We start from the raw sequence: 26,366 nt of genomic DNA, 5'->3' as shown, positions 1-26,366 counted from the left end.
GGGGCGGAGGGAGGGGGGGGCGGGACCTGCGCTTTTGTATTTAAAATAAATAAAATAAATAACCAGGGGAGGGAGGGAGAGGAGGGAGGCGCGGATCGCAGTGGGCTCCTTCCCTCGCAGCCCCCCCCTCCCTTTACCCCCCTCTTTCCCGATGCTCTCCGATGCGGTTGCACCGCCGGGGAGGAGAGGAGGAGGAGGAGGAAGGCGAGGAGGAGGAAGGCCGGCGGGGGGAGCGGGTGCAGCCTGCGCGCTGCCGGCGGCGGGGAGCGGCGGGGCCGCGGGCGCGCAGCGAGCTCCGGCTCGGCGGTGAGTGGCAACTTCGGGGGCGGCGGCCGCCGCTTCTTCTCCTTGAGATACGGGGTTTTCTCCTAATTTCAGTTATTTCCTTACATTTATTTTTTCACTATATATATTTTTTTTCCGTGGGGTGCCCGCGCTGCCGCCCTCCGCGGGCGCGGAGCCTCCGCGCTGCCCGTGCCCGCCGCGGCTCGGCTGTTGCTCGCGGCTCGGAGGGCTCCAAGTCGCTCCGGACTTTTTTCCCCCCTTTCCTCCCCCTCCGACCTCCCTCCTCCCAGCCCGTCGCCATTTCTGGAGCAGGTTTTTATTATTATCATTATTATTTTGTACGCCGGGCAGCCCGGGGCTGGGGGTTGCCCCTCTCCGACCCCCCCTTCCCATTTATTGCCCCTTTTCCAGAGCCGGGCTTGCTGTCCTCGGCCGCAGGGGGGATGCGGGGGGCCCGGGATGCCCCGCAGCGCTCAGGTACGGCCGCCTCGCCTTAGCCCACCCTCGGGGGTGTTTTTTGGGAAGGGGGGGTCCCTGCTCCAGCCTGGCTCCCGCGGAGAAGCCCCAGCGTCGCTTCTGGCGGAGCGGGGGACACCGGGACACACGCGGGTCGGGCAGCGCGGGGGGAGCGGGGCTGGGCTGAGGGGCAAATGGAAACCAGATGCCGGGGCAGGGACGCCCCGAGCTGCCCAGGGCTGCGGGGGGGCCGCGCTGACACCCCCGCGCCGGCCCCGGCCCCGCTAAAAGTGAGCCGGGAGTTCAGCGGAGCGGATCTGATAGTCGCGATCGGGCTGGCGATAGAGCCGCGCTCCCTCTGCCCTGCCTCCCTCCCTCCCTCCCTCTCTCCTTTTCTTTCTTCCTTTTTTTTTTTTTTTTTGACTGTGAGGAGTTGAAAAGCCTGTTTACTTTTTTGCCTTTGATGTTGGGAGGATCTGGTTTTGATTAGATCAATACTCCTTTTTTCTTCCCCCCCCCTTTTTTTTTTTTTTTTTTTCCCCTTTGCAGAGAGGAGGCTCCGAGGATCCCCTGCTGACTCCAGGCAGAGGCAGGCAGAGGCACAAGGCAGCTCCTGAAGCAACTGGGAGCCCCTCTCCCCAGCGAGCTCCGGAGCCATGAGCAGCGCCGTGGTCCTCGCCCACCTCCCCGACCCCAGCAGCAGCTTCAGGGAAGACGCCCCCCGACCCCCTGTCCCGGGGGAGGAAGGAGAAGCACCATGCCCGCAACTCGCCAGCTCGTTTCTCGCCAAAAGCCAAAGCTTCAAGGCCATGCCGGTGCCTCCTGCCCCGCGGAGGAATGAGAACGGACTCGGGGAGCCGGAGGGCAGCGCGTCCCCGGACTCCCCTCTGGCCAGATGGACCAAATCCTTGCATTCCCTCTTGGGAGATCAAGATGGTGCCTATCTTTTTCGGACCTTTCTGGAAAGGGAAAAATGTGTGGATACCTTAGACTTCTGGTTTGCCTGCAATGGCTTCAGGCAGATGGACCTTAAGGATACCAAAACTTTACGAGTAGCCAAAGCTATTTACAAAAGGTACATCGAGAACAACAGCATCGTCTCCAAGCAGCTCAAACCTGCTACCAAGACCTACATAAGGGACAGCATCAAGAAGCAGCAGATAGATTCCATCATGTTTGATCAGGCACAGACTGAGATTCAGACTGTGATGGAGGAAAATGCTTACCAGATGTTTTTAACTTCTGATATATACCTCGAATATGTACGGAGTGGAGGAGAGAATCCCGCTTACATGAACAGCAATGGACTGGGGAGCTTAAAAGTTGTCTGTGGCTATCTCCCGACCTTGAATGAAGAAGAGGAATGGAGCTGTGCAGACTTTAAAAACAAAATCTTGCCTTCAGTAGTTGGACTATCCAGCAAGACGTTGAGGGTTACAGCGAATGTCAGAGCCACGGAAACGATCGAGAACGGATACAGGTAAGGGAACCCCTGGAAATTGTGCTTTGTTTTAACTTTAGGGACTTTGAGAGTGTTTTTCAGGGGACTGTTGGGGTGGGAATCGAGGGGAGGCAAGGCTTCCTGAAGGGCTTGGGAGCACAGCTGCTTCCCCACACCTCCAGACACTGGAATTTGTGGGGTGTTGTCTGAGTGCGGGGTTTTTCCCCCTCTACAGGGGAAAACAAGATCCTGTGCTCTGAAGCCCTATTGGCTCTTTCAGTTCTTTTATAGATCAAAAACTTCATAGCAACTATGTCCTCCGGACATACGTTAATTATTGGTTCAACTTTCAAACCTATTAAGAGCAGTAGTGGAGTGGATCACAGAGACACATGAATAATGTAACCTACCAGTTCCCCAACTCCACCATCAACCGGTGTTTAACGATGTTGGTTATGTGGGAAGCAATTGTGCGGTCGTGGAAGAGGAAATGTGTGCACTGACTGCATCAAACTCTGCAACTTGGGCAGAATCTGCTCTTATTTTGACTCCGTGTGTGTGATGGGCAGCTTCTCCATGGTGTGAGGTGTCCGTGTCATGTCAGAGCCATCTAGGGTGGCTTTGACAGTGCATACAGGAGGATACCTAAAATTTGAGTGTTTAAGGTGGTAGAGGCTTTCCAGGTGTGCAGTAATAGATCTTTGGTCGGTCTTTGGTGCTCTCGTGTTGGCCGTGAGCTCAGGGTTCAGCCCGTGAAGAGGTGGTTGTCTCCAGGGGGATGTGGGGACGCTGTGTGGTGACAGGGTGTCCTTGTGCCCTGGTCCTGGGTGCATCTGCATTGCCAGAGCCTTGTCTTTTGTTGGAAATGTTGATGGCACAGCTGTGCGAGGGTGAGGAAAGCAAGAGCCATGTCGAAGTGCAGGGGGGGATGGGAAAGAGAGACTCTGATGAGCAAATGATGAGTTGTATAATCCTCTGAAAATGTATTCTTTCCTCTCCCCACCCTTGCCATAAATGTGGATTGTTGAATCAGGGCTGAGAGGAGAGGGCTCTGCCGCAGATGTGCGCTCTCCTCCGCCGGCCCGGCAGCCTGGGGGTTGGTATGGTGAGTGTTTGACATCTCGTTTACAGGAATTTTGAGAGTGTGTCTGTGATTCATGGACATCAAAGGGCATCAGGCTTCTCCCGGCGAGGCTTTGCTGGAGCGCTCCTCTGCTGCCCCCGGAGAGCTTCCAGCTGTGCCGGGCTCGCCGGGGCCGTGGGGTGCTGGCAGGGTCCCCCGTGCCCCGGAGGGTGCTCCAGAGCCCCTTTGGTGCTCTGCCGTGCCGGGGGCTGTCCCGCCAGCGGGGCGGGATGGCGGTGCTGGCCGTGGGGACAGAAGGGATGCTCTCCATCCCGGCGTGGCCCCCGGAGCCCTCCTGCCGGGGGCTGCGGGGGCAGCGCTGGCAGCTGCTCTGTGCGGGACCTGGGCTTTGGGATCCTCATCTCGTGCCTGAGCCTCTCTGCCTGAGCATCTGCTGTTCTCCACAACTTGGTTTGAACTGCTGCCCTTCGCTGGCTTTCCAGGAGGGGGATGTTTGATGCTTTTATCTCTGAGCCTTTGTTGGGATTCAGAGCTGGAAGGGCTTGGCTGTATGTTCTACCAGAGCTGCAGGCCCTGCTAAACCCACATGTGCCTTGTCCAGGAGAGCTCTTGCAGTGCCGTGGCTGCTTGCCTGATTAGTGCTGGGCTTTTTTTCTCTTTCTTTTTTTTTCCCCCCTCTTTTCTTTTCTTTTTTTTTGTCCAGGGATTAATGCAGCTTGCTCCTCACATGTCAGATCTACCCTCCTAGGACATTAGGTAGTGCGTTTTGCTTTGATCACCTTCTGTTGAATTTCCAGGAGCTTTTGCTCTCCACGGGGCCAAGAGATCTCAATGCAAAGAGAGGGGAGGTCAAGCTGAGATGCTGCTCAGTTCCTCCCATTTGTGAAGCCACTTGTGCGTGCATGTGCTCGGAGCTGATGAGCATATGGATGGGTTATCTCTCATCACTCAGCATTTAGGATCGCGGCTAGGATTGGAGCTGAAGCTTGCACAAAGTCTTTCCTTGGTGAGTGGCCAAACCACACCTCCCTCATGTGTGTGTTGGAATTAAGGAATTTCTGCTCAGCGTGCTCTGGTTTTGAAGGGCTGTGCAGGCTCTGGCCATTCGCTTCGGTGGGTTTCAATGTGATTATCCCAGCGAAAGCCCTGGGCTGAGCCCACCTGATGGTGGGAGCTCAGTGGTCCCAGGCCAGCCTGGTGTGTGCAGGGGAGACCACCTGGAAATCCCAGGGCACGGAGCCACGGCGAACGGGAGACAGCAGGAACTGGACAAGCTGAGAGACTTTGTTTGGCCCCAGTGCTGGTGATGGACAGGAACAGGAGAAGTCAAGTGAAAACACAGAGTTTGCACCTGGCTTGCAAACTGCTGGCTGTGTATTTGGAGCCCTAATACAGGGAATATTTTAAAAGCAGGACCTCCCTCTTGTCCTGCCAGGCGATTCCCCTCCCCTCTGGGCTGTGGTGTGGTTAAAACTGGCCTCCCCAGGCTGCTGTGCTGGACCTGGCCCCATGCTCCAGGAATTCCAGCTATTATTTATACGCGCTTCTAAATTTATCAGGCACGACTTTGTGTACACAGAGAGCGCCTCTTCCTTTGCTGTGCCGCCGGGGTAACGTGGGTTTGCTCAGCCCAAGGTGGACTCATCTGCCTCCCATTAGGCTCTAACATCAGCGGGACTGGCCTTGCTGGGGGAAGGCTGGGGCTTGCAGATGGCCTTCTGCCTGCTCCCAGTGCTTCCTGGCCTTTGAAAGGACCCGCTGGTGCAGCTCCTTGTGTGTGAAGTTATTGGAACCAAGTTTGGCTTCAATTATCAAAGTAAATGATGCCATTGTAAAGCTATGCTCCAAGCAGTGTTCTACAATTAGAGCGTGGAAGCTGTGATTAACATAGTTGTGTTAAAATATACTTTTTTTTTTCAGGTTTGTGCATGTGTGGGTTTTTTTGCCTTTTTTTGAAATGTTTTTAAACCCATGGTTGCCCAGTGATGTTTGTCCCAAGAAAATACTTAATGAGATTCAGTGCTGCCTCCAACTGTTCCTTGCACAGTTTTTCTCTCTCTGTAGTAGAAGTCTGTGGTTTGACTTGCCCAAGTGCTTTTATTTCTAAAAGCAATCTGACAATAAAAAAAACCCCACCCCCCACACTCTGGAACTGCACCCTCATAACAGGGGTTATGGCCAGGACCCCCTCTGAAATTTTCATGGCATTATAATACCTCTGATATGGCCATTGCCTAACATAGCAGAGAGAGTGAGAGAGTTACATGCTGTGTGTCATCGTATCAAGATAAGAATAGGCTGAGAAACATCAGACATTCTCCTTGAAGCTCCAGAGCAACTGCTACCTGACAGCTGAAAACACTTTGCATATTGAGTTTGGAGCTGGGCTGTGTTTGTGTGTGCAGCATCTGTGGCAGGAGACCACCGCTTTCCCTGGAATTTAAAACCCTCCCAGGCAACTTGATGCATCTGGGTGCAATTACTGGAGTAAGGTGGTCAGATTAAAATTGGGGAAAAAAAAAAATTCCAGAAACATTAAACGTAGCAAAACAGCCCCCACTGGTTTTCTGAAAGGATGGGGAGATTTCTGTGGGGTGGTGTTGGATGTGGAGCAGGGATGAGGACTTTAAAACCATGTCAGCTTTAGGGGTTATTATTTTTCCTCTTGTCCACGAGGTGTTGGTAGGTGAATGATGCTGCTGGGAAGATGAGTTAGTTCCGGCCACTTTCTCTAATTAGATGTTTGGACACACCTCCCTCTCCCTGTGCCATACCCACAGGACCTGCTGCCTCCGCCCCCAGCCCAGCCTCTGCAGGGATCCTCCTGTGAGAGCAGCATGGCAAATCCACCCCCCGGGTGTGACGGGGGTGACAGACACCTCCCAGCAAGGTGCTGGTGCTCTGCTGGGGAGCATCTGCACCCCTGAGCCTTGTGGTCCTCAGATGCACTCTCAGGAGCTGAGATGGTTTCAAATCTAAGAGTGGGAAGAGCTGCATCCCTTACACATTGACCCAAAAGCCCACCAGGGCCCTAGGACTGCACATCCCCTGATCCAGAGCAGAAGACTCCATGGCTTTTAGAGGGACTTTTCTTGTAGTAGCAGCAGGATAACTTTGCTTTCACCCACATGTGGAATTAATTTGTCTTTGAAGATTTAACTTCTTTCCTGTGGCATTCCTTACTATCTCATTTTCTTCCCTTCTTCTTCTTCCCAGATATATATTTTTTAACTTCTTGATCTCCCCATCAGAAATGCCTTGGCCTCCTTGGAAAGGAATGCAGCCCCGGCTGGGCTGAATACCTGCCTGCAGCCAGCCCCACACTGCTCATACCAGAGAGGCCCATCTTCCCCACCAGCCTTCCCCCTCCTTTTTTCTATTTTTTTCCCTTCCCTTTATTTTTTAAAAAACTTAAGCCTCACTGAGGCTCCTGCTTTTGGTGCTGGGGGAGGAGGGATGGTGTGATGGGGGCACAGGGATGAGGATGGAGATTGAGAGGGGGCAGTGGGAGGATGTTGCTGTCACTTCAATCCAGCTGGTCCCTCCAGCCCCAGGGGGGCAAGGAGATGGAAAGCCTATTAAAAAAAACCTGCCGAGCCTGCTGGCACATTCCTTAGGCCCCCAAGTCCTGGGTAAGTGGCCCTAATTATTAAAATCAGCAATCCTTATCAGATGACAAGGCCTTTTGCTTTGATATACAAAAGCAGAAGCTTAACAACCCCATCTTGCCCTGGAAGAGAAACAAAATGTGCACCTTAACATGCAGCTTCCAAACCTCCCTGCATAATCCCCTTATCACCTGCCAGGATGTGTATATTGATCCTGGCTGGGAAGCTGGAGCGGTGGAGGCAGTGGGCAGGGGGATGCCCGGGGGCTCCCCATGCAGTGACCCTGCCATAGTGACCTGGCCCTGCTCCATCACAGCCTGTGAATCCTTCACAGAGCTGCTCCTGGGTGCTCAGCTCAAACATCCAGGTTTAGGGTTTGCTTTTCTGGGTGAGGAGGTGTTTGGGTGAGTAACCCACGTGCCCGTTAATACAATGTGCTGGCCTCTCCTCATGTCTCCCATCCATCCTCCTCTTCCTCACACTGTGCCAAAAAACACGAGTAGGAGGTTCTCCTAAAAGCTGGGCTTTTTGGTGTGTGTTTTTTCAGGGCCAGTGTTTTTGTGGTGCATCCATCCTTGGGGGGCCAGGCCTGGGACAGGAGGTCTCAGCCCTGCCTGGGGTCTCTGTGCCTCTGACACCTGGGGGTCCTGCCCCTGTAGTTCCCGGTGGTTCTCCTGGATCAGAGATACCAATCATTTGTGTTTCCAAAGGGATCCTAACCCTTGTCTTCAGAGTAGAACTAAGCTTTGTTGTTTGGTTCCTTGTGCCTTTCAGTGGGACTCGAGCTGTGAACTTCTTGGACTTTTCCCTGCTGGTGCCAACAGTGAAACACCTGCTGACCTCAGCAGTGCAGTATCAAGCCTTAAGGACTGAGTTTTTTAGGGTATCAAAGGATGCAGAGGTGCTTCCTGGGATTTTCCAGAGCACTTCAGGAGATGCTAAAAGTCTTTGAGGTTGTGCTCTGGGTGTGTTTAGCCACAGCATGCTGGTTTAGGTGGTGTGCTGGCTGAGGTCTGGTTGGTTCTGAAGAGCTTGAGTGTGGTTCCCATGAGGATGGTGCTGCCACCAAGCCCAGGACTGTGTGGTAACTGGGTTCCTGTTCTGCCTGCCAGGTCCTTCAAGAGGAACGACCCCGTTAACCCCTACCACGTGAACTCGGGCTATGTCTTCGCGCCGGCCACCAGCGCCAACGACAGCGAAATCTCCAGCGATGCCCTGACGGACGACTCCATGTCGATGACGGACAGCAGCGTGTGAGTACCTGCTGCTGGCCACGCTTTGGGATGGGACACCTGTAAATCAGCTCTGGGGGGCTTAGGGGAGTGAGGGGCATCACCCTGCTTGACCCAAAGGGGTGTGTGCCCAACCAGGGCATGGCACACTCTCTCTCTCCCTCGCGCCGTCGCCGCAGGTATCGGATGCAGGGAAATAATGAATCCCTCTCTTGCCATTTTGCAACTGCAGCTGAGCAAACATGTTCTGCCCTGCCTCATGGTGCTGCCTGACTAACCCAAGGAGTGAATGAATCTCCCTGAGCCTTTGTCTTAAGGCCAGGCTTCCTTAACTAGTTATCAGTCATCAAAGAGGAGATTACTTCCTGTAGGAAGTACTTTCTGTAATTAACGTTCGTCATTAGTGTCAGAATGTACATTAATAGGGCCAGTGACCTGAAGGGGCAAATAGCTGCTCATCTAGTGTGGCTGGGGCAGTCTTCAAAGAGCCATTTGGATGGAGCTGCATGGATCAGGTGTGGGTGTTTCAGGAGCATACAGGCATGAGAGATGATGCTGTGGCTGAGCCCAGGAATTGCAGGATCTTGTCTTCTCCTGGCTGCTGGGGAGTCTGCAGCTGGGAGCAAGGTTTGACTGTCAGTTTGCTTTCCCCAGCAGAATAGAAATGGTGCTTTTGTTTCTCTAGAGAAGATAGTGAGGCTCACTTAGTGCTCCTAAGGACCATTTTCTTCATCTTAGCAGAAGGCACATGCTCTTTGTGTTTCATGGTCTTCATTTAAGTGCCCACCTGTAAGCAGAGTGCTGCATTGCTGGTCTTTCATCTTGAAACTTCCCCAGTGTCTCTGTCAGACATGTCCAGTGGTCCCTGTATGCTCCTCAGAGAGATTTTCATGCTGGGTTTTTGAAGTCAACATGCATGAAGATGCACAACGGAAAACAGGATTTACCAAAAATCCTCGATGCATAAACAAAAAGCCCTTTTTAGAATTTTTTTTAAACACACATGTGTGTTTTGAACTGATATTACGGAAAAAAAAAATAGTTTGTTGTCCCAGCAGATTCCCTTATTGAACAATATTGGCATTAAATAAAAGAGCTGAATCATAGGGTGACTTCTTTATTTCTTCTTACTGGCTCTGGTTGTATGTGATCATGTGTCAACAGAGCATTCATTGGGTTAGTCATTTCTGGACCAGTGTAGGGTCACTTGGGATTCACAGGGCTAGGATTATACCCTCTCTTCACAGCAATGCCAATTGTAGGCCTTATACAGATGAGAGCACTGAGTGAGAAATAAAGTGCATGGTGGATGAAAGGCTTAACTGAATCGCTTTCAGCCCATTGTTAGTCCAGGGGAGCTTAGCGGGGATGAGAGGGCAGCAGCCCGCTTTGAAATTTGCTTGAACAAGTGAATAGGAGCTCCCCATAAAGCAGCGCCTGAAAGGAGCTGCCTGTTTTTTCCTGCAGTAACAATGGCCCGTGCAGGCTGTGAGAGTTTGGGGAAGCTTGGCTGATTAAACTGCCCACAGCTCCAGGCTGGGGGGCAGCGGGGAGCCCGGGGGTGGCAGAGGGGCAGGTTCCCTGCCCGGGGGTGGCAGAGGGGCAGGTTCCCTGCCTAGATGTGGCAGAGGGGCAGATTCCCTGCCCAAAGTGCAGGGGTAGCAGAAGGGCAGATTTCCTTGCCTGGGGGTGGCAGAGGGGCAGATTCCCTGCCCAGAGCCCAGGGGTGGCAGAGGGGCAGATTCACCTGCCCAGGGGTGGCAGAGGGGCAGGTTCCCTGCCCGGGGGTGGCACAGGGGCAGATTTCCTGCTCAGAGCCCAGGGGTGGCAGAGGGGCAGATTTACCTGCCCAGGGGTGGCACAGGGGCAGATTCCGTGTCCGTGCCGTGCTCTGGCCGTGGGGCTGGTTGTGCTGCGGCTTTCTGCAACTGGGAGAGGTAAACTGGCACTTCTGGAGCCTGGGTTTAAAGTTAAGGCTGGTGTAAAACTTCCTTTGCAGAGGAGGAGGGCTGCTGCCAGCATCTGTAGAGCAGTTGGGATTTTTGGGTGCTGCTGGCAGTGGCTGTGCTGGAAGCTGGAGGGGGCACAGACCCACCCTGGCTGAGCCCAGGTGCTCAGCCTGTCAGGTTTTATCCCCCTGGAATGGGAGGCCTTGTTCTGTTCCAGCAGTGTAAATGCAAATTAGTTCTTTTGGCTCATATTGGTATCAACTGAAGAGGAAAAACTTGTTCTGGAAAAGTCTGTCAGACATAGCAGTAAAGTGAGTTTGGAGCTTTTTTTTTTTTTTTTTAAATAAATCTGAGTCTGAACTGCACTGGGATTAGGAGAAATCTCCAAATAATGCGTAATCTGCCTTTTTTATTTTATTCCAGAAGCCAGGGATCAGTCTGTCCCTATGTATTTTGTAACAGCCACAAAGCATCATGCAAATTTCTATTTCCATTTCTTGATTGGGAGGGGGGGGAGGGAGGAAAGGGGATTTTTTTTTTTTATTTGCTTATATCTTATTTATGGATTTACTTTGGACACAGGGGAATGCTGCTGAGCAAACTTCAAATATTACCTTATCTTACAAACCAGGCTTTTGATGTTGGCAAGATCAGAGGCTTGTTTCAGAGCCGTTGCCAAATGAAGATGGGAGTGAATGCATATGCGCATGAGTCTGATATTTCAAAGCAGCAGTAAAACTACATTCAGGTTAGGTCAGGCACATCTGAGTCAAAAGGCTAAGATAATTGGCTCAGCTTAAATGGCAGCTGACTGGGTAGAAGACTTCAAACTAGTGTTTCCCCCAGAAACAGATTGGCTTAGCCCCAGCCTGGTTAGCTGAAATGTTTATAATTAAACTCTACTATTTAGTGCCTCAATTCTGTAGCTCTTCAGCCTGCAGCTTTTAGTAGCCAAGAAAGTGAGTGCAAGTGTTGGCTGTTGGAGCAGGGAGGGAGGTGGCACCTGGAGAGCTGGGGTTAACCCTTGGCCTGCCCCAAAACCTCAGGCCAAGTTCAGCCCTTCCATTTCCAAGGTACTTTCCCCTGCCTGGGGGCTCTGCTCAGCATTAGGGTTCCCCCTGCCCCCCCATCTCCTGCTGGTGGCTCCAGCTCCATCCCTCTGTCCCTCCTTCAGTCAGGGGTCACTTGGTCACCCCTTCAGCCCTGGCCTTGTCCATTTCCCCCCGTTTTCCAGGAAAGGGTTTAGACAGCTCTCAGCAAAGTGGCTGCTGAAGCCCCTTCCCATTCCCCAGGCTGACTTTCCCAAGCTGCTCCACAGCCTTCCCATCTCGGAGAAATACCTCTGAGTTTTTTCATTCTTTTTTTAAAAAATTCTGCATGTTGTTACAAGTTGCAGAACTCTTCTGCCAGGGCAGGGCTGTGGAAGCAGGGAGCTGGAGGTTTGATGTGGGGCTCTCTGCTGTAACCAGAGGAATTTTAGGGGGAAGGAGCAGTTCTTGTATCAGCCTGAACGAGGGCAAATCGTAAAGTGAGGAACCCACGCTGTTGGGTCAGCGTTGCTTTTCCTCCTCCTCCTTTACAAGTAAATCCCAACTCCTGCTCCGTGGCCTGTCCCAGAACTGTCCCTTTGGGCAGAGATGATCCTTGTGGAGCTGGGAACTTGGGGATACCCCACAAGGAGATGTGTGCTCCCTGGTTGTATCCTTGTGGTGGACACACAGCCCTTCAGCTGCATCCCTGCTCCTCCCCATCTGGCCTCTTGGCCTTCCATGGACAGAGGACACCTCCTTTTCCACGGAGTGTGTTAATGGGATTCATTCCGTGGGTTCATGTGCTCATGCTGGCATTTTTAGTTTCCTTTGAAGTGCCTGTTTTACGTGCATTCCCTGTGCTGAAGGTGTTCCCTAAGAGACCCTTGTCTCAGGAGACCCCAGTTAACAAACACATCTCTGAAGGTACAGGTGGTTTTGTCTTCACCTCAGATTTGCTTTTCCCCCATCCTCTCCCAAAACTAAGACATGTCATGTGCCCCAAACTGCTTTGCCCCATAGGTTTGTGTAGCAGAAATACTTCATGGGCAGGTGCTTGGTGGCCACCAGTGGCCGTGTTGGCTGTTCCGTGCTGGACTGCTCCTCCAGAAAGTTCCTGGAGCCCCTGTTGTGCAGTGGGGACATGGGGACAATCAGCTCCTTTCATTTTCCATGTCACATGTGCTCAAAAACTGTGTTTAGAGGAGGTGCTCGCCTTGTGGCCTCAAGGGCCTCCCACATGGTCATTTTTATTTATGAAGATTTTTCCAAGTTTATTAAGATGGGATTGTTCTGATCCTTCATTCCAGGCTTTGCAGCTTAGTCTTGCTCATTAATGGCACCTGAAGATCTTCACAAAGCTCTGCTATTGCCTGCTTTGAGTGGTGGCATCTGATCATCCTCCTCCAGGGGAGGGACATGGTGCCTCTGGGAAGGTGTTCTGGTGTGTGCCCACCATCCCCGTGGCCACGGGAGGGGACACGCAGGGACACAGTGCCACGCTGGCTCCTCTGGCAGCAGTGTGGGGCCAGCGCTGTCTGCTCCTCCTTGGGCTGGAGTTATTTTTTCTCCTCTCAGGAGATGAGTCAGGTGTGGGGGCAGGTGGATGAAAGGGATGGCACTGGAGATCAAGGTTCTTCAGGCAGTCTGAGGGAAGTGGTGGAATTAGACATTCAGGATCTCCAGGCGTGCTCTTCCGGCTGGCCCCACTGTCTGTGGAAAGCCCTTTCATCCTCACTGGGGTAATTTTTTGTGTGGCTGGGTAAAGATGCCTGGAGTGGGATGTGCAGGGGGCTGTTCCCACTGGAGAGCCTTGAGCTCCTGGCCTGGTCCGTCCTCGTGGTTTCCTGTCAGGAGCTGGGGTGGCTGTGGGCAGCAGTGTCCTGTCCAGAGGACAGGCCATGGCCATGTTCACACCCCGAGGTGTCCTGTACTGGCCAGCCTCAGGGCAGGGGAAGCATCCTGGATCTTAAATGGGACTGGAGGTGAGGAGCAGCCTCTGGATGGCCATCCATCGTCAGCCTCTTCCTTGTTTCCACTGTGCCAGCAGTTCCTGGGGTGTTCCAAAGCTTGAGGAACATTGTGGTCCTAGAGAGCGTAATTGGATGGGGAAAAACCTAAAATTAAAGGTCAGGAGCAGAAATGTGGTGTTGGAAGGGCCTTGGAAGTGAAGCTGATGGGATCTTTGGACGTCTGCCCACGTGGAGTTGCCTTCAGCTTTTCAGCTTTTGCTTAATTACTGCACATCCATGTGCATCCTTTGGTGACACAGGCAGTTCCCACACCGCCGGATATTTGAGGCTTCGGGTGTCATCCAGAGGACTCAGCACCTCTGGGAATGAGGGCCTGCGGCTGCCTGGGTGGCTCCAGAGGGGATGGAGAAGTGTCTCAGAGCATGGGGACAGCCCCAGCTGATGGTGGCCTCTCTTCCATGTGCAGAGATGGGATCCCCCCGTACAGAATTGGGAGCAAGAAGCAGCTCCAGCGGGAGATGCACCGGAGCGTCAAGGCCAACGGTCAAGTTTCTCTACCTCATTTTCCGGTGAGTCCAGGAGGGAGCTGCAGGGTCTGGGTGGGCGGTGGGAAGTGCTAGGGCTGGGGACATGCACACATGGAGGGAAGAGAGCAGGGGAGAGAGCATTTCCATGCCAGGGTGATGCCACAGGAGAGGTGCTGCTGGGTGTTGGGCAGGAGCCAGGTGCTCTCAGCATCGTTCCAAAACCCTGCTTGTGCACGCTCACATCTTGGTCCTTCCTGAAACCACCTGCTAATTAGGAGTTGTCAGCGGCGCTGAATTTGTCCTGTTGGTTAAATCCCAAGTGGAGATGTGTTGGTTAAATCCCAGTTGGGTCTAGTGGGAGCCTTGGCTCTGGCTGCCACCTGACACTCCTGTGAGGCTTGGCCTCGTGTGCATCGCTGCGAAAGCTGGGTGTGAGCTGGGGGTGAGCAGGAGCTCCCAAAAGAGAGAACTGGCAGCAGATCCCTGCCTGGCTTTGAGGGGATCTGATGCATGGTGCTGCCCTGCTCTTCAAAATTAACTTGCTGACTTGCTAATTCAGTTGACTTGCAGCCTCTCGATTCCTGCAGTGAATAAACTGTTTACACAGACAAGTGTAAACTTATCTTGTCTTGAGATTAATATGCTAAAATTCCTCTTTCTGCTGTCTTAAGCAGCAAGAAGTCATAGATGATATTTCTGGTGGAAGGTCGGGGGGTGGTTTATGTGGTTTTTCTTTTTGGTATTTTTTTTTCCCCTTCCTTCCTAAAGAAAGTTCTATAGCCTGAGCTTGTAAATTAGATTATTTTGTCCCAGGGCGTGCAAATCGACTTTCTCTGTAAGGCAGTGCTTTGATCAGGGACTGAATAGAGCCAGCTTGTGTAAGAGTGACAATTTCCAGCAGAGTGGCCTTTTTCTACCCTCACATCATTTCTGGAGCTAAGTGGTTGCCGGAGAGAGGCCCCACCTCATCTGGTGGGTAGTATGTGAAAGAGTTGGCAGTTCAGCTTTCTGCTTTTGGGGGGGGAGAAAGAGGGAGAGTGGGGGCGAGGAGTGGGGTGTGTGGGGATGGCAGGAGGGAGGGCAGAGTCAAGTGGGTGGTTTCTTTTTCCTCCTTTTTTTTTTTTCCTTTCCTCCCCTTTTCCTGCCATGTTTGCTTCTTTTGGCAGAAATTCGCGTTTTGCCTTTTTATATTCTGCACTTGATTTGGAGATGTTCCCTTTTTCCCTTGATAGATCTGCTTGAGGCAGCCAAGCTCAGCAGTGTAGCACCGCTAGCCTGCAGCAGCTTTCTTCATTTTCTGTACAAAGAGATGGAGGGGGGGGGAAGAGATCTAGGACACTGTTGAGACAACACTACCTCAAAGGTGCCCAGTGTGTAGCCAGGAAATAAATTACCAGCACTTCTCTGATCTGCAACCGTTTGACTTCTTTTTTTTTTTTTTTTTTCCCTCCTTTCCCTTTTTCTCCCCCATCTTATTTTTTTTAATTTCCAACTCCTTTCTGTTTATACTCACTTTATTCCTTTAGTTAAAGTCTCTCTCCCTCCCACCTCAGAGGTTTTTTTTTTTTTTTTTTTTTGATGTTTGACAACAGTCTTTGAAGATTTTCTACTTCAGAGTAGCTACTGATGGGCTGGTTGTACTACAGAGAGAACAAGCGGGGTTCCTCAGAGTGCGACCAACTGCTCCTGCCGAAGGCAAACGCTGGTGGGGAGGATGTCACTCCATGAGGCCACAGCACTAGCTCATAAAAATCCAGAGCAGACCATGCCTAGTTGCGGTCGTCTTTTCATCCAAACATGGAGACACAACAAGCGTGGCGGGGCCGGCGATGCCGCAGCGGCGAAGCGCCCGCGCCCCGCGCCGCCCGCTAAACATTGCCTTGTGCCTTCTGTCCCCGCTCCTTGTAGAGGACCCACCGGCTTCCCAAGGAGATGACCCCGGTGGAGCCAGCTGCCTTCGCCGCCGAGCTCATTTCCCGGCTGGAGAAGCTGAAGCAGGAGCAGGAAACCATGGACTGTCTGGAGGAGAGGCTGCAGCAGATCAAGGAGGTAGGATTAGCGTTCCCAGAGCTCCGCGTGCCACCCGGCCGGCCGGCGGGAGGGGGCCGTTCCCTGCCCGCGGGGGGGACATCCCGGCGCGCGCCTCGCCAGCTCCCGGCCCCTTCCATTCATTCCCTGCCATCCCTTGTCTGGCAGGACGAGGAGAAGGAGGGCGAGCTCCCTGCCAGCCTGCAGAGCAGTCGGGACGTGGCCAACCCCCAGCACCCGCTGTCGCTCCTGCCCTCGGGCAGCTACGAGGAGGACCCCCAGGCCATCCTGGACGAGCACCTCTCCCGCGTGCTGAAGACCCCCGGCTGCCAGTCGCCCGGCGTGGGCCGGCACAGCCCCCGCGCCCGCTCGCCCGACCGCCTGCCCACGGGCAAGCTGCCGCCCGGCACGGCCTCGCTGGCCGCCTGCGCCCTGCTGGGCAAGGGCTTCATCACCAAGCAGACCACCAAGCACGTCCACCACCACTACATCCACCACCACACCGTGCCCAAGACGAAGGAGCAGATCGAGGCCGAGGCGGCGCAGCGGGTGCAGTGCTGCTGCCCGGTGGGCGGCGACTACTACTGCTACCCCAAGTGCAAGGGCCACCCCAAAAACACTGACCCCCCTCTTTCCCCGCTGGAGCCCTTCGGGTAAGTCACCGGCATCTCCGTGGCGCCCGCCCCAAACGTCACCCATCGTCCCGCTGCGGTGGGGCTGGTGGGGCCGGGGGCTGACCGTGGGCTCGTGTCCCTTTTTGCCACCAGCAGGACGGGGACGCTGCTGAAGAGGCCGGGCCGAGGAGTGGACAGCGTGGCCCCCGGGGACGGGGGACTGCCCGGCCCTGGTGGGGTGCAGCTCCCAGGGGGCGAAGCGGATCGGGCGCAGAACGTCTGGCAGTGGATGCTGGAGAGCGAGAGACAAAATAAGCACAAGACCCATAGGTAAATACGCAGCTGTCTGCAGCAATATCGCTCCCGGTAAATATTTATATATTACATGGGCTGTCTATTTTTACAATCGCTAAAAACAAATGAGACTCTTTGCTCCTCCGGTTTAATATAAAAGCTGTTCCGCAGAACCAGAAAAACCACAAAAATGTCATGTTTTTGGCAATAAACCTCCTTTCATGTTATGACAGACTTTTGAGAGGGAGCGAGCAGAATAGGAGCTGCTATTAAAGTCATATTTTCCAGCTTTTCTAACCCGGCTTCTTCCCTTCCCCAAGCACACAAAGCACAAAGAAGGCCTACAGCTCCGAGTGCGCCAAGGGGGCCCCCGGCCGCCACCACCCGTGGGGGACGGGCAGCCACCCCCGCGGGGCTCAGCCCGCCCACCCCTTCGTGCAGGACCCCGCCATGCCCCCGCTGACGCCACCCAACACCCTGGCCCAGCTGGAGGAAGCGTGTCGCCGCCTGGCCGAGGTCTCCAAGCCGCAGAAGCCACGGTAATGGCCACGGCAAGGACGGTGCCCGTCCCTCCGTGGGGACAAACGGGGCTGGGGGAGCTTTGCTGAGGGTGGACGGGCATGTGTCCTGCCTGTCCAGGCAGAGGGACGGCCGTGGGGACGTGTGACAGCCGTGGGGACGTGTGACAGCCTCCTGGCCGAGCCCAGAGGATGAGCCTCTGCGTTCCAACCCCACCCTGCACCGGCACAAATAGTTGGAATCCGAGGCTATTACTTCCACTCTTTTGATGGCTGTAATTTGCCCGTTTTTCCTCTGGGACAGGCTCCAGCTACATACCAAGTGGGGAATTGGACTGGTTATCGTTCATTTGGGTATGGAAGGATAAATTAGCCCACAGCATTTTTAATTCTTCCTTTGATTGTTTACAACATGTGAGGCTTGATACAAAGAGCGAACTTAACGACCCACAGGAGACTTCAATTAAGGAGATTGTATTTCAACAATTTTTTTCTTAAAGTTGTTTTTTCTCTTTTTTTTTTTCCAACCCCTCCTTCTTCCCCACTTGCTTTCCCCCTCCCCACTTCAGATGTTCAACCTCAAATCAGCAGAGGGACCGAAACCACTCCGCTGCCATTCAGGGGGGAAGCTCCCCTTTCTGCAATGCAAGTCTAACAACAGAAGAGTGAGTATTGCACGTGCAGAAAAGGAATGGGAAATAAATATATATATATATCATAATTATATTTTCATTAAATAGATTGCGCTTTGAAAGGGGAGGAAATTCTTATATCTGAAATTTCCCCTTTCAAACATTCTTCTTAAAGAAAGAACAAAACATTTTCAAATCTTGTCTCCGGCTCTTTTTAACTTGCATTCCTGTAAAGTGGACAAAGATTGGATTAGTCTAATTACAGGATGGTTCTTTTAACAAGAAATCTGCTACAGAGAGGTCTAAAATGGCCTAAATAATTAAAGTTTTCTTTCTTACCCTCTTCATCTTAAGCAATGAGTAATGTTTGAAGTCCAGACTGAGCCACCTGACTAGAGCCTTTCATTTTTAATTGGTTGACCTTAAGTCCACCAGCTGTCTTTGCTAGCAGCTTTTTTTCTGAAACCACTCTACAAAGACTTAGAACAAATTAGGAAGACTAAATTACTGCGGACTAACACTTTGTGACCTTTTGACATGCCAAGTGTACATTGCCTCAGAAGCAGTTGTAGATTTGGCTGCATGGTATTCACTAGAGTGTTGCCGTTTTGCTGGGTAATATTGTTTTAATTATTCTTTAAGAAGCGTTGCTTGGGTGCAAATGGCAGAATCCTGTTAATTTTATCCTCACTGGGAAAAATAAGATTACCTGGGTGTTTGAGGTGGAGCATCTGGCAGGGGGTTTGCTTTGGGGCCTGGTGGTTGCAGGTGGTGTTGGGCACGAGGAGGAAGCTTGGGAGATGTTTTATATGAGGGCAGATGAAAAGAGCCATTAAAATCCTGAGGATGCAGTTCTGGGGCTTGCTGGGGAGCCCAGCCCCTATCCCTCAGCTCCCCCTTTGCCATGCCATGACCCCAAGGGGGAATGGCCTCAAGCTGAAGGAGGGTGGATTTAAGTTGGATATTGGGAAGGAATTGTTCCCTGGCAGGGTGGGCAGGCCCTGGCACAGGTGCCCAGAGCAGCTGTGCCTCCCCTGGATCCCTGGCAGTGCCCAAGGCCAGGCTGGACAGGGCTGGGAGCAGCCTGGGGCAGTGGAAGGTGTCCCTGCCATGGCAGGGGTGGCACTGGATGGGCTTTAAGGTCCCTTCCAACCCAAACCATTCTGTAATTCCCACTGTGGAAATCTGGCAAAGGGCTGTGCAAGCACATCCCAACCAATTCCCAGGCAGTACAGGAATATCTGATTTTCAGGGTGCTTCTGACAGCATTCACCAGCTCCGCTGCTGGTTGGAGTGAGGTGAAACAGCCTGTTCTCAAATGGAAAACCAGAGGGTTTTGTGTGTGTTTTCTGTTTTGCAGTCACAAAGAGCCAAAGAAACTGCCAGTTGTTCATACCTCTCAGTCTGGTGAGCTGGTTGTCACCTATTTTTTTTGTGGAGAAGAAATTCCCTACAGGAGGATGTTAAAGGCCCAGAGCCTGACACTTGGGCACTTTAAAGAACAGCTGAGCAAAAAGGGAAATTACAGGTAAGAATGTGTGATTTGTTTGTTCTTTAGTGTGCTAGAACAAGTCAGAAGAATTAGCAGATATTTTGCAGGCCCACTGCAGTGACACTTTGGATTTTCAGAGGCTGTGGATCTTCTTAGTCGCTTCCCACTCAAAGCAGGAGCAACGTGGGGATGGACAGAGGAGCCTTGGCTGTAGGGCCACCTCCTCCCTTCCACCCCAACCTTTTCCCACTTGCATTAGGATCTGTGCTCCAGCTCTTCTCCAAAAAGCTTCAATAGCAGGGAAGTGTGGGATGGCTTTGTGGCAAAGGCATGGATCAGTGGGATTCAGATTCCAAACTGGGGTCAGGGTTCACCTGGGTGCTGGCCTCCTGCTTTGCCTACTGTTTAACTATTCAATTTTGATTATTTTTTGCAATGCTGTGGCCATACATGGGATCACTGATGGGCTGGGATGGTGCTGCTGAGGGACAGGGACGTGGAGCTGGCTCCTTTTTCACTTCATTAGAGGAGAAGAAAACCTCTGCCCTGCAGGGAAAGCTCCTCCAGCAATTTCCAGTTCCTCCTCAGAAACACCAACAAACCCTGCTGCTCTGGTTTCCAGCTCCCATCTCCCAGTTTAACCAGTTTGCTGCTTCCTCTGCTCAGTTTGCTGCCTTGCTCAGCTACGGCAGTAGCTTCACTTTGGCTTTTTTGGCTGCCCTTTCTCAGTGGATCTGGGCACCCTTGGGATGCTCTGTTTGCCACTTCTCCTGCAGGGTGAGCAGGAGAAGGACATTCCAGCTATTTTTTCTTTTTAAATTTGCACTGAATTTGGTGGTGCTTCAGAGAGCTGTATGTCTTGCCCTGTAACTGGCAGCCTCTGATTTAACCTGCAAATGTTCTTTTTGGTTTGGTACAGAGTTCCCAGCTTGCTGCCCCATCACTGGCCTCTCTCTAGGTGTGGAAAATCCACCTGTAGAGGCCAGGGGTTGGTGACTCTGGGCACTCCCAGGCTGGGGGATGCCCACGGTCATTTCTCCATGGCTCTTGCACAGTGGGGCTGAAATATTCCAGTTCCTCTCCAAACCGTGTTTGCAGCCCACCCAGCTGCCATTGGATGGCACCAAGCAGCAAGTGCATCCAAGCTGGACACCCTGCAGGATAATCCCTGGGCTTCTGGCACCCTTGTGCCATTTCCCAGCCCCTAAAGCCTGTCCTGCTGTGCTCCTCCTCATTTGCAGACCAGTTTCCTTGGCCTCACCACTGCTCTGCCACTGCCCAGTGGCTGTGTAGTCCCAATTCCTCCCAAAAAACCCAACTTTTTTTAATGTTTGTTGGTTTTCTGTGACATTTTTCAGTGATGCCCAAGTGCAAGACTAGGCTCCTGAAACCTCTGTGGCCCAAAAGCCCCTCCAGGTGCAATTATTTGTGCCTTGTCGGACTGTAATTACTTTAGAAAATGTTTTTAAGTGACTGACAAGGATGAAACAACGTTTTGCTTAGATCTCACCCCTTTACACCTGGGTAAAGACAATACAGAAATTTATAAAAGGAACTTGGGTGCGTGCCCAGTATTTTATCTTGCACAGACACAAGGTGAAACTAATTACACAAATGTGTGTACCTCCAGGGAATCATTTTGATCTAAGCTTTGACTTTTGGCTGGACTTTGAGTGAAACTGCGGGTGACCTTCAGGGGAGAGGTCCGTGGTGCCCGGAGTAGCGTGTGTGTTACGGGGAGGCACTAACTAGGCTGCTTTGGTCACATCTGGCATTGATTTCTTTTTAAGGCACATTTAATAAGCATGTCTTTGAAGCCCTTGCCTTTCATTTAATGCACAAAGACATGCAGAAATGCTCCACTCTCCAAATTCTTTATTGATTGGATCAGTTTGCGAGGCGGGTACCTCGGGCTGCCGCGATGCCAGAGCCCCGCCGGGGAAGCGCTGCCTTGGCTTTCCACCCCCCCAAAAAAAAAAGAAAAAAAAAAAAAGGAATTAAGCAGTGATTTAATACTGATGGCGTTAACAAAAAACAAACATACAGGCACAGAAAAAAGTGGGTGGTGTCGGGTAATCTGGGGATGGCAGTGGTTCAAAACAGAGCTGCAAGGCCGGGCCCGCGTGCCTCGATTGGTGCCAGATGTCCCAAAAAATAAAATTTAAAGAAAAGAAAAAAAAAAAAGCAGCAAAGCTTGCCACATAAAATATGTTTCAATGGAAAGCCCATTGCTGAGCAAATAAGAGCAGAGTGACTTGTTTGAAGATGTTGTGGGGGTGGATTATTTTTTTCTTTCTGCTTTGCCTCCTCCTTTTCTTATTTTTCCCCATTTCTCTGCGAAATAAGGTTGTAATTATGTAAAAGGTCATAGTGCGTTTTCTCAAATAAAAATTTTGTAAACACAGCCAGGGTTTGGACTTGGGGAGGAAGTTCTTAGGAAGAGTGGCTGTTATCTGGACAGGGGAGAGGGAAGGGAAAGTTCTTTGTAACTCATTCAAACTTTCCTTGGGTTTTTTGGGTTTATTTCAAGGCTGCTGTCCTGGGCAGTTGTGGCCTTGACCTGCAGCATGGAAGCTGGTGGGAGTTGGGCCATTGGCTTCCCTGAGTGCAGGCTCTGAAGGACTCAAATAATATGTTTTTTCCTTGCTGAGCCATTAAAGATGCAACATGTGTCAATTCTGCTTGGAATGACTTCACAAAAATACATCCTAACCATTCCTGGACTAATTGGAGGTGGTTTTATCTCATTGACTGAAAAGAGGGATCTTTTATCCCCCTACCAAAATAATTTTAATGTCCCTGAAAATAAAGAGGTATTTCAAAAACGCATCATGAAACAAGTCACTAAATAAAAGTGTCTGATTCCAAGGCCCTGCTGTGGCTCTTCCAGTTTTAGTAGTAAAAGGGAGCTTTATTTGATCTCCTTTGCCATCCTAAAGAAAATCATAATTCCAAACCCCCTTCTCCCTGACAAACATCTGCCAACCCAAGTTGTCTGGAAGCTACAGGGGAGGGGTTAATTTTATATATATATATATAAAATTTTTTTTAATATATATAGATATATTTTTTTTCTTTGTAATCCATCTGCTGGAATATTTTCCATCCCTGGCAATCAGATGGCAAAGCCCTTTTCCAAGGGAAGGCAGGAATCTCCAAGGAGGTGTTGGGCGGCAGACGGACAGACTCCCTAAATGCTACCCCTCTGAATGGAAGCCCTTCATTTGTGCATATGCAATTAAGCAGCCTTAGAAGGAAGAAAGCTCCAAACGGGATAAAAGGAACCTTTAATCAAGAAGCTGAACGGTCTAATTCAGGATAATAGAGGGGTCCTTACTGTTTGACACAGGAGGGGTGGGGGTGCTTTTTGTCTCGGCAGCGTTGGCTTCATGATCTAACGACCCGGAGCAAAAGAGCAGGAATGCAGGACACTGCTACTTGACCTCCCCGTGTCATGGCCCAGGGGCTGGACCAGGCTCTCTCAGAGTGCTCCTGAGCCTCGGCAAGCAGAGGCAGGAGTTTGTGTCCCTTAGCTTGTCCCTTAGCTTGGAATGGGGTTGTTCCAAGTCCGGGATGTTTTTTCCAGCGGGAACACCGCAGAGTTTCAGCCCCTGCGTTGCAGGAAGCTGGGATGGTTTGCTTTTCATCCATCCTTTTAATAACAGTTGCTAATTTTAATGTTGGCCTTCAGCTTTGAAACAAGAAAACACATGAAAGAAAGAAGGTGGGGAGAGAGGGGAACCTTAAGAATGCTTGGCTTTGAAATCCTATTTATTTCTTTTTAAATGAGATATTTGACCAGAAATCACCATGCTTTCTAATTTTCTTTATGGCTGGGGATACCCACTGCCAGTGTGTGTAATCTGCTCACTGGAGAAGCTGTTGTCACCCCTGAGGAGCATCCACAGCCCTGCTCCTTCCATCCCACCCCATCCCTGCAGCCCCAGGGATGCTTTCAAGCCACCAGACCCAAGCACCCCAGAGTGTTCCTGGAGGAGCATCCTCAGGCGGGGAGAAACTGCAAACATCGTGGTTACAAAAGAACCAACAAAGCATCCTTTGCCTTTTTACCTTTTGATTTATTTGGTTTTTAACTCATGTTTTAATTCTCTTTGCCACAGATACTACTTCAAAAAGGCCAGCGACGAGTTCGACTGTGGGGCGGTGTTCGAGGAGGTCTGGGAGGACGAAACCATCCTGCCCATGTATGAGGGAAGGATCCTCGGGAAGGTGGAGAGGATCGATTGATGGCATCTGTGTTTCTCAAGAGAGCTTAACCTAGGAAAATCTTTGGACACACACACAACAGTAGTGATGATAAGGAAAGAGGAAAAAAAAGAACAAAACAAACCACTCTGAAGGAAAAGTTTTGAACCAATGAAGAAAAAAAAAAGTGAAGTCTATGAAGACTTTGCTGAATTAGCCTTAGAGGAAAAGAATGGCATTTATTATTCATGAGTTGGGTACTGAGATGATAAAAACCCTGGACTATTTATTAGAAACATGACCACTGTTGGCTATTGGAGATGCAGACCGTGTTTGAGAGACTTCCATACATAATATATGATTTCCTGGGGATCTGAAATCTATGGACTAAGAGAAACTGTGTATAGCTTACCTTAACAGTAATCCTTATTGATATTTATTGAACAGTCTGTTTTCCCTTAAGTCCAGTTTTTGGATATGCTGCTTTAACAATGGAGAAGAGAGGGGCTGGGAAGTGGGGTGAGGAGAGGAAGGAGTATTTTATTTTTTTACATTTTTCCCACTATCTAAAATTTAGGAGTTTGGCGATGAGCACATTCGTGATGGTTTTGGTTTTTTTTTTTGAAGGGGGAGAAGGGAAGGAGTGAGGTCATGCCCAGTATTTCTCCAAGTGAAGATAAAACTTTCCTAAAGAAATAATATTAATAATAATAATAATAATAAAAGCCAAAATAAAAATCCATTCAACTAGAGACCGGTGCATTTTAATCTATGCTGCTCTAATTTGAAATAAAGGTCTTAAACATTAACTCTATTTAGATGCAATATAACAACAACACCAACAGGTTATTTTGTCCATGGATTTTGGCGGGGTGATGTTTTTGCCTTGCTGCTCTCAGTGAGCAAAACCCTGAGCCTGGGAGGGCTGGAGAAGGAGCCACCCCATTCCCATGTCCACATTTAGCACAGCTCGAGGTTAAAAAGGTTAAGAGCCCATGTGGGTTCCACAGAGCTAAAGGTTTTTAGCTGTTCAATGTTAGCACTACTTGTGTTCCAAGGCCGTGTAACTGCGATGGGGCGTGTTCAGCTCGGTGTGGAGCGTGTGAGTCCTTGTGTGCTGGGGTTTGGTTGGGTTTTTTTTTTTTGGCTGGGTTTTTCTCTGCCTCACCTTGAACACCCACAGGCCGTGGGAGATGTGGGTGAAGGCTCTGGAGCTCTGTGGGCTGGGGCTTTTGGGGCAGAACAACCCTTTCCCGAGAAAGACCTTGCATTTCAACAGTTGGGTTTTGTGTTGATTAAGTTAATCTGTGCATTCTGTTTGCCATTGCTACTTTGTGTAAGTCTGTATATATTGTAGAAAATGTATGGTGGAAATATTAATACACTATCTCTAGTGTTTTTTAAATTTAATCAGTACAGTACCTGTGCCTGCATGGTGTTACAGACCATGCTTCGCCCTATATTCAGGGTTCAAGCTTTCCCTTGTTTGTTTAAGGGGTTTATGTATAAATATATTTTATGCCTTTTATTACAAGTCCTGTACTCATGACTTTTGCCATGGCATTTTGTTCTACTTATACTGTAAATTATGCATTATAAAGAGTTTCATTTAAAAAAAAATTACTTGGTACAATAATTATTGTAATTAAGAGATGTAGCCTTTATTAAAATTTTATATTTTTCAAATTAATATTGTCTTGACTTTTTTTCACCCTTAATACCTTAAAAAGGTTTTTTCTCATCTGTGGTGGTAGCTGGAAAGAGCTGGTGAGTTTCCCTGCCTTGGCAGGAGCTGTTCCTGCTGGGAAGGAGGCAGAGCAAAGGCAGGAGCTGCTCCTCAGTGTGGGGATTAAACAATTTACAGCTCCTTCAGGTAACTCACCTGCAAATTGAACCTGGTCTTGCTTCCAGGCTGCACTGCTGAGCTCACCTGATGGAGCCGGGGTGTGACACCCACAGGGATGAGGTGGTCCCCAGGCTGGAGCTCCTGTCGTGGCACACGTGGTGGGTTTGCCCTTGGCTTTTGGGGATGGTCACAGCCTTGCCCAGATGTGGTTGGGCTGGCACTGCCCACCTGCATCCCATGCCAGAGTAAAGTCAGCTTTGTGACGTTCAGGGCAGTGCCCAGCCCAGGTGAGCTGGGGCGAGGTTTGCTGGGAGCTGCTGAGCAGCACAGGCACAGGGAGCTCCCCCCGGGCTCCTTCCCTCTCACTCCTGGGGTACAGAGCCTGTCCTATAGCTGAACAGGCTCCATTTGTTCCTCAGGGGAGCTGCCCATGCCAGGGGTGGATTTGTGTCCCAGCTGTCACCCAGACCTTCCTGGCTCAAGCCAGAAATGCTGGGAAGGAATTGTGGAGCTGCTTTTGGTCTGTCCTGTTGGTAACCAGAGCCAGCCCTTTGCTTCTGCCTCACCAATGGCACTGACTAGGGGTTTTTTTTTTCCTTCCTCCCCTCTCTCCACCCTATTTTTTTCTATGAGGTTTTAAATTATCTGGGTTATTTTGTGTGTTTGAGAAGACTTCATTTAAAACATCAGTAAAACTTGTATCAAAGGGCTCAACTTCACACTGAGTACACAGAGCTGGGGACTGAATCCTGCAGTTCAAGGGAGCTGCAGGCAGTTTTACACATTTAAATGGATGGTGCCTTGTTTTAAAAAAACCATCTGAAGTTCATGGGGTTCATCTTAATTGATAAGCTGGACATAACGGATGGGTGTAGGGAGACTTCAACAACATAAGGGAAGAAAGATTTTTTTTTTCTCCCTCTCTCTCTTTTTTTAGTCTACCTTCAAAGGTTGGGAACTTAGCACTACATCGTAGTATTATTTTTCTTCTGCTATTAAAATGAATCACACTGTGCCTAATTCTTCTTGGGAAGATGAATGTGTTTGAGGCAGCTTGAAGCCATTCAGTGCCTCACAAGCCTTTGCATCTTTCTATCAATGTTCCAAAATACTCACCTCTGTTTTTTTTGGATGTCTGTAGAAACAATATATA

General features: G+C 50.7%; 1 protein-coding gene across 2 annotated transcripts; it reads left to right on the top strand.

Moving 5' to 3' along the window:
* Window positions 1-98: 98 nt before the first annotated feature.
* Window positions 99-25,053, top strand: AXIN2 (axin 2). 2 transcript variants are annotated; one of them, XM_041485822.1, is made up of 11 exons: window positions 99-306; window positions 1,291-2,221; window positions 7,987-8,127; window positions 13,523-13,625; window positions 15,492-15,632; window positions 15,780-16,264; window positions 16,382-16,555; window positions 16,840-17,058; window positions 17,607-17,702; window positions 19,030-19,197; window positions 23,283-25,053. In XM_041485822.1, the coding sequence occupies exons 2-11, from the start codon at window positions 1,398-1,400 to the stop codon at window positions 23,407-23,409; spliced, it is 2,478 nt and encodes an 825-aa protein (XP_041341756.1). In that variant the 5' UTR covers window positions 99-306; window positions 1,291-1,397; the 3' UTR covers window positions 23,410-25,053. The 2 variants fall into 2 exon arrangements, with proteins under 2 accessions (XP_041341756.1, XP_041341755.1); XM_041485821.1 differs by having other exon boundaries at window positions 16,379-16,555.
* Window positions 25,054-26,366: the final 1,313 nt, after the last annotated feature.

Source organism: Pyrgilauda ruficollis, unplaced genomic scaffold (assembly GCF_017590135.1).
Source record: "Pyrgilauda ruficollis isolate IOZ18807 unplaced genomic scaffold, ASM1759013v1 scaffold72, whole genome shotgun sequence".
Lineage (NCBI taxonomy): Eukaryota > Metazoa > Chordata > Aves > Passeriformes > Passeridae > Pyrgilauda > Pyrgilauda ruficollis.
The sequence above is the reverse complement of the archived record's forward strand: the minus strand, read 5'-3'. Positions and strand labels throughout refer to the sequence as shown.